Source organism: Girardinichthys multiradiatus, chromosome 4, assembly GCF_021462225.1.
Source record: "Girardinichthys multiradiatus isolate DD_20200921_A chromosome 4, DD_fGirMul_XY1, whole genome shotgun sequence".
NCBI lineage: Eukaryota > Metazoa > Chordata > Actinopteri > Cyprinodontiformes > Goodeidae > Girardinichthys > Girardinichthys multiradiatus.
Window position 1 is genome coordinate 40365232 of NC_061797.1, and position 8181 is coordinate 40373412.

The following is an 8181-nucleotide window of genomic DNA, read 5'->3' on the forward strand; positions in this document are numbered from 1 at the left end:
GATGGCTGACTTAAGCGTCTACCTAGCTTTGTGTGTGTTTTTGTGTTACATCTGGTTCACCCAGCTTCAGACAGGGCAGCCAGCCAGGCCACATCAAATGCTCTGGGCGTAAAACAGGCAAAGACTGTGAAGGTATAACATAACTTCTCTGACTTTGCCTTAGACTCTCTTGTTACCCACAGTCTTGGGTTTGAAGCTAGTTTAAGAGGCCAACAACGAACCTTATTTGTTTCATGTGGTTTAATGAGCAATATAGACTGCAGCTGGTAGAGGTGAGACCTCACAGAGTCTGAGGATAGGGGCAACCCCACCCACAGGTACCCATTTACTCCGACAGAATCATTGTTTCCAGCAGCAGCAAAGTCGTAAGTGGCACGTGGGTGGAAAGGTAGGGGTTTAAAACAAGCCCTCTTGCTAATGCCCCTTTTTGCAGTCACTGTAACCATTAATTAAAGGGGAAAAAAAGAGTGCATCAGATGTTAGTTTTATTACCCTAGGCTCCTTAGAGGGAATCAAAATGAAAGGAACATATGTCATGCATTTGATGATGCCCCCACCCTCTCTGATTCCCTCAACAAACTTGCCCACCTCACACAAAATGTACAGTCAGCAGCCGTCTACAGACACAATAGCATTTGCTTGATCTTAAGGAAACTGTTAAAACCTGGACCTCCCCCTGCTTTAGTTTCTACTGGTTGGTTTATATTCCACAGCACTTCACATTTGAAGCTAAATATGGTAATAAATCTTCTAATAGATATTTGGGGTGTTGTGTGTTGATCTAAGGGCTCTAATGATGACAACCATCAGGGTTCACATGGCTTTTTAAGTCCTGGGTGGTATAGGTTGAGATTCAAAGCTTGAAAGTGCACAGGTTTTTCCCTCTGAATTTATTTCTTATATCTTGCACAATACCAAAAGATTAGTACCCGGATAAGAAGCAATCAACCTGTCTGTCTTTCGCTCATTAAAATGCGTAACTGCCTAACATAAAAGAGATGTGCTAAATCACTAATTTTGCAAACAACATTGCGTACATACCAAAAGTACATAGATAATATGCTTCTTTCATTCTCCTTTTCCCTTGGAGCATGATTGCATGCCCTAGCTTCAGGGGCAGGCTGATTTATGAGACTCATGCCTGTTTTTTCATGACTTGTTTGATTGCATTCTCAGCTCTTGGGCACTCAGGCTGCCAAAACCATAAAAGTTCACACCTGCGCAAAACTTTCTGGAGAGCTGGATGAAACACAGGCAGAGTATGAGGAAGCAGGTGATCTGAGGTATTTCACTTCCCTTGATCAGCAGAGGCATGTAATACAGATCAAGAAGTGATATGGCTGATTGATTGATGTTTGATGTATCTTTGTACAAGTTTTATCTTTTGGTGTGGTTAAGTTTATGGGCAAGGAAGGACATACTTTTGAGATGGTTCTTTGTTCACTATGTTAATACTGCGGTCTGCTGGTGTCTTTTAATGTGCTGTGTAAAAAACAAACCACTCAGGTAGCTATAGTTACAAATTTAAAAGTCTAATATGGCTGTTGTACATGGGTAGATGTACGATTTTAATGGTAAGATAACCTTGAAAATATTTCTTGATAATAACACAAACATTTGAAACACAAACATGTAGCATGACTATAATAGCTTTTATTTGAAGCAGAAAAGCAATAGCATTATGTAACATTTAGATTATTACAGTTATAATATAACATTGAACCATTATTTACCATACCCGATTAATCATTGCAGGTTAATGAAGGGGCTGCTGCCTATCTTCAAAGGTCAATGGGTTCTAAAACATTTATTTAATAGTGGCAAATGGAGAGTTAGAAAACATGGGCAAATGTGTCAACATATATCATCATTCTCTTATACTATTTTTTTCAGTTAAATATATTGTCAAAAAAAAACAAGAATTAAATTCTACTTTAGTCACTAGTAGTCAGAAAATTTTAAAGTTGGGGTCAGCTTTTGTCTTTCGTTTTAAAAGACTCATTTGTTTTTTTATTATTACATTATTTTATAATAAACACTATTTTATTGTAAATTATATTGTTTTATTATTATTCAAGTGGTGGAAGATTTAAACCCCATGAATTTCCACATTACAGTAATCTTTAGGTGTTAATAGTAGTACGCTGAAACAGATAAGGGAGGGGCAGTGTGGAGTAACTTTGCGCTACACAACTGGAAACTCCAGTCACACCAGGACATTCTCTGGCATCATCAAACTGTAGCACTGGTACCACAGAAACCTTTAGTGGTTTTGATCTGTGACTTTCTAAAATGTTGCTTTGCCTTAATACATGTAACTGGCCCATGCCTAGTTGAAGTAATTTCTTTGAATTTTGCAGAAAACAACAGGTCACTGGTATTTTGTAAAATGATGTCCTGTGTCAGGCAGCCCACGTGCTGTAATCCCTTGTGGTTACAAATGACCTTCTGTAGCAATAATGCAATAAGTGTTGTCTCTTATCTACATTCTCCTGGTTCTTTTCACTTTGCCTGACACAATTGTGCATTTATCAGTGTAATTGCTTGAGTCGGAAGCACTGATGTTGTCTATTAGGTGGATTTTCACCCTGTTAAGAGAGTGGGGCCTTTTAATGTATGACCCCGTTTGAGTGTACTGCTACACAATTACACACCGACCAGATATTGAGTGGACTGATGATGCTGATGATTGGGCTGGCCGGGATGGTTGTGATCTGATGGCAGAGATGATATTGGACCACCCTGCACTCTTCTGACAAGCCTTTCAGATAGACTCCAAGAGTGAAACAACTAAGTGAAGCTGAGGTTAATCATTTTATTTATTCGGTTTTCTCTCCCCCCCGCCTTTCCTCCCCTTCCTTTATCCAACCAAGTGATGGAGCTTGGACCATGGAGCGCAGGGGGAGGAAATCGATAGGGAGCGCATTACAGTAAAACGTATTGATTAGGAGACCTGTGAGCAGTGTGTTGGTTGCAAAGATGGTGGAATGATGCAATGCTTAAAGGAATTTATCCTTTGACTTTTACATTAACCTTTTATTGACTGCTTTGCCTGTCCATAATTAACACTCACTTTAGCTAAAGTGGTTAGTTTGAGCGCAAAGGGGGCTTGGGCCCTTATTGCAGTGAGGGCCGTGGAGCTGCTGCTCCAGCCGCAGTTCAAGTGCACTGTGCTGCACGGAGGTACAAGCCTCTGTGGAATTGAGGCGATAGAGTTCTAGATACCTTTTGCATTAGCATACCATTTGAGCAGGGGCCTGCCAGGCTATAGGGTTTCAGGGCAAATTGAAATGAGTGATTGTATTGCCAATCTCTCTTGACCGAGCGCCAGATGGGATAGTTAGGCCCATATCTGTCTGGGGTTAATCCATTGGAACAGCCTGGACTCACAAACACATTCTCTACCTCCTTTAAAGCCCTCCCTTTCCAACACCACTGAACACATACACACACACACACGCACTTCTTTGTCTTTGACCTTAACTTTAAGGTGGACTGTTCTGCCATGGGAAAGTCTTTCACTGGGCCTTGTTTGTGACTTACACAGAATATCTAGTGAGAGCCCTGGAGAGCTTAAGGCACCTCGCCCGGTATTGACTTTTTGTTTGGTTCCATTTTAACAGTCAGGGGACGGTATTTGGGAAACAGTGGTAGATTGTGTAAAAGTGTGTGCTGAATTACCTTCACTATATTATCTTTGATAGTCTTCCAGCCTCAATATCTTTTATATCTCTGGTAAACCAGGAGCCTTCTGTTTGCTTGCAAATGTTGCAAGATCCCTTGTCAAATAAATGCAGCAGCTCTGTTGAAGGTGGCCAGTCGGGGTTTCACGCTATGTAGCCTTTCATTATGACTCAGGGCAGCAGGAAAAAGTGAGTTCTTTCATAGCTATGCTGCATGAATACTTAATCAGACCGAATCAAAAGCATGGCTTCCCCTGGCCTGTGGTGTCTATAAGCTGATGTCAGCAGAATTGCACAGTGTGTATGTGCGTTTGCTGTCTGGGTCAGTTTACACTCAAACACTGCGGAGATCAGTATGCCAGCCATGTCTTCATCCTCCCTCTCTTAAGTGGTGCTTCCTTTAATTCGCACCCTAAATAAATGATGAGAACATTTAAACACACGGCTCGTCGCAAAGCCCCAAGGTCACTTAATCGTATTATTTATGAAGTGATGTGCTACATAATGGTACTTAGTGCATGTTAACAGATGCTATTATCAGGCCCTGATCCAGAACGCCAAAAGATATATTGGACAGTGGATGTTAATGCTGCTCCTCACCACCGTAATGCGGCAGCCGTTTAAAGGGCTAACCGCACCAAAAATGCATCACTTAGGCTGAGAGCCAGTTGAACATTAAGTGGCTCTGGAGAAAATATATTACGACAAATTGTGGCAGCCCCCGGCTGTCCCCTAACATCTTTAACATCCCCTCATCCCATCCATAACCGACCCCCATATCTTTCTCTTGGTCTCCTTCATGCCCTCCCCTCAGTCACTGGCCACAAGGTGGTGTTGGTGGTTGGGTGTGTGTGGCTTTGGTAAAGAGATATGACAGACGTTGGCATAATTGACCGAGTAGGGAATATAGCTGGCCTTGTGGCTCAGGAAGCACACACTATACACGTTACATACAAAATGCCATCTCCAGCCTCTCCCTGTTGCACCTCCAGGTCAGGGGTCACTTTCGTCTGTCAGGAGGCAGAGGGAGGGCAGATTTACAATGACAGCAGTGAGCAACACAGAGTCACAGCAGTAAATATTTACACAGGTCTGACAAAAGATGTGTCCGAGGTCTGTGGGGGTTCAACATACTGTAGAAATTACAGCTGACCTCCGATTATTAATCACACAACAATCATGCTGTTACACGAAGAGGCTGGATTTCTCACTGCAGCAACAAAGAGTGATGTTCTTATGAAAGTATCCTGCTGTGTGGAGCTCTTTGTGTGTGTGAAATGAATAGGGCATTAATCATGATGCATGATATCATGTCTTATCATCACTTTTATTCTGTCGCAGCCATTCATCGCCTAAGAAAAATGTTCTGACATCACTTTTCCCATTTGTCTCAGCTATATGTGGTTCTGGAAGCTTTACTGGCTTGAAAGTGTATCTATATTGCCAAAATCAGTTCAAGTGTTCAAGACAAAGGTATGAAATTAGAATGCCTTCCAGTCTCTTTTACACAAAAGAGACAAAGACAAACTGAACTCCTCCTAATCAGCAAATATGAAAGAATAACCTGCATTTATCTCCAACTGCAACAGATTTACTGTTGTTGATTGCACCAGCAGAAAGTCTTTAGTCCGTCGGGCCTAATGTGTGTCTCTACCAATTAGTTCTAATGTAAGGGAGGAGTTAATGGTTCTGTGTATTTCCTGTGTCCTATCGCCTCAGGTGCCACTCGAGTCTGGCCCAGACGTTACCCCTCGAGGAGGCCCCAGTGGACCGACCCTTCTGGGGTGTGGATGACCCCGGCATGCCTCTGCCCTTTGATCTGGCTGATATCATTAGCAGAGTGGAGTCACTGCTATGGAGGTGGGCCCAAAATAAATATACATACTCACTGAATGAAAATATCTAAATTTAATCAACTTTTAATGATGTATAAAAATGCCTTGGTCATCTTTTTTTGCAGTAGCATAATCTCACACAAAAACATAGAAAAATCCAACCTTTAATTTGAGTACATTTATTTAGTCGAGTAAGATTTGGAGATTAGATTTTTTCTCCCTCCCTTACAATCCCTGTCACTTCACATGGGTCCTTGTAAAGCTTAGGGGGCAGTGGCTAAAACAAGCGGGACTGTGTGTCTTATTTATAACCCAAGGGAAACATATACCCATAAATTACTATATAAGGGGTTCCCGAACATTTTATCAACTTAAAAAAGGAAAATTAAAATGAAAATAATTCTGGTGTTGGTTTCAATAATTATAGGTTCCTGTAAGTATAGACAAAAATATGTTTTTTTAAAAGTCTGGATTTTAGTTTAGTCCATGTAAAAAGAGCCAATTAAAAAGAAACAGTCAGATAGGCAACTTCTTTAAAGCTGTCTATTTTCTAGTCTATCTATTTTTCTTGAAGTTCTCTAGTTGCATTACAACAAACTGAAATTGATTTTCTTATATAGGAAAATGATGTGTGGCTTTCAAATCTTGTTAAAAATTAAAATCTGAAAAGTGCAATGGAATTGTATTTCTATTTTCACTGTAATTACATTTAAAATACCTTTGGTGTATGGCTCTTTGCACCAGCTTTGCATGCCCTAGACTAGAGACTGAATATTTTCAAATTCTTCTTTCAATTCAATAGTTTTGCAGGAGAATGTGCATCCGCTGTAGTTTTAAACTAAACTGAGAGCTTAATAAATCAATGAGTCCATGTTCAGCCTCAACAGTTGACAATAATAAATACCAGAAAAAAATAAGAATATTTTTTATGTTTCTGTTTTTATTTTATTTGTTTCCACTCCATCAGGATGTGAAGGACAGATAAAGGAACTAAGGATAAAAGAAATCAACCCACCAGCTTCTCTGAATGGTCCCCACATCAGCTTGAGGAGACAGACGATGGATGCTACATTTGTTGTGATCCCATCATGGTTGAATTCCTTTTGATTGGGGAATCTGCACCCTTCCCTCTCCTTCACCTACCGCTATCCCAGCCGTAATCGGCATTCCAGTCACTCCAACTTGTTTGGAAGCAAAAACCAGACCACCATCTTATATTCAGAGTAGTGCTTCAGTAACATGCTAACAACACAGAGCTTAGCATCAAGCTAGCAGTATCACAACAATCTAACAAAACATATGTGGAATCTGCATTTCAGTGTTAGCATTCATTGTGTAACTATTTATTATTTCTGTGTACTCTGTTGCTTAATCTCATGTAATCAAAACATGCTTTTATCAATGGATTGACTCCTTCTCAGTAGTCACAGAACAGTACATACCTTTATGCTTTCTGCTTGTCTCACAGTGTTATGATACAGTATAGATTGGTAAGAAACCGCACTTTGCTCACATGGTATTGCATTCTTCACTTGTGAATAGTGTAACCCGGTTTTATTGTGTTCAGAAGTGGAATGAGCCTGAAGAGACCAAAGAGAGACTATGATAAGTAAGTTCTGAATGTCATCTGGTGGAAAACATGAAGTGTTTGTGGTCCAGTGGAGTGCTTGTGCCATTTTGCTTTGCGAATGTGCCTGTTTGCGTGTGTGTGTTTGTGTGTACGTTTACCAATGCGACTATACATGTGATCGGTCAATGGCTTTTATGTGTTTTTTTGTGCACGCGCTCTCCCCCACGTGCCTACATGAAGGCGCACATGTGTGAATGTGATAGTGTGTGTGAGCCCTGCAGGATGCCTGCCAGTTGTTTGTTCATGAAGACGAAGAAACGGAGCGCTGCAGAAGAACCCCTTCTTCCTCTGCTCTGATGAAAGGCAGCTCTGATAGAATGACCCGGAACACAACCGCCGTTTCTCATAATTACAGCTGTTCAGTCGGTTTTAATTACTCTTAAAGCGTGTACAGCACCACGTTCCCCTGTAATGCTGCGGGCCATCCAAGAGAGTGAGAGAAAGATCCGGAGCTTCTGACAAAATCCACTTTCAGAAAAGCTGCAAAAACGGGTTGAGGAAGAGGGCCGACGTCAAAGTGGTTTAGCAGCTCTGCTAGCTTGATTTCTCTCTCTATCTAGTTCATGGAGAATTAGAGATGATGTTTGCTATGAAAAATGCAGAATGCACTCCTTTTTTTACTTCTAAGGTTTTTTTCCAACATGTTAATGGTTGCCAATCGCTGTTTTTTTTTACTTCTTCTCTCTCTTCGCTTTTGGTTGTTTTATTGTCAGGGAGATTTGTTTGTTGATCAGCAGCAGTGTTGACTTGTTTGACTCGCTCTGTGCTCCTGACGCCTCGGCTTGTATGTCTGAAGCAGTAGGAATGGCAGTAAATAAAAAAATATGTTTTATCCAATGAGTCTGGGTCCTTTTATTTATTTTTTTGTTATTGTATTCTTGCTCAATCCAACACACACAGGTACAAAACGCATTTCGCATTTGAGTTGTACTTAATGTCGGTCCCCTGTATGTCTGCGTCTCCTTCCAACTTGTCACTATTACGTGACTGTTGTACATTTCTATGTTTATCTCAATTAGATTCCATAAATCTA

The 8181-nt window shown here is 40.8% G+C and overlaps 1 protein-coding gene across 3 annotated transcripts in view; it reads left to right on the forward strand.

Moving 5' to 3' along the window:
- Positions 1 to 7980, forward strand: part of fto (FTO alpha-ketoglutarate dependent dioxygenase) — a 172731-nt gene extending 164751 nt beyond the window's left edge. For 2 of the 3 annotated variants that reach the window (XM_047363956.1, XM_047363957.1), the window contains exons 10-11: positions 5403 to 5543; positions 6486 to 7980. In XM_047363956.1, the coding sequence (XP_047219912.1) occupies positions 5403 to 5543; positions 6486 to 6625 (281 nt within the window). In that variant the 3' untranslated portion in view covers positions 6626 to 7980. The remainder of the gene's footprint in view (positions 1 to 5402; positions 5544 to 6485) is intronic. The other variant, XM_047363958.1, reaches the window with a different exon arrangement.
- Positions 7981 to 8181: the final 201 nt, after the last annotated feature.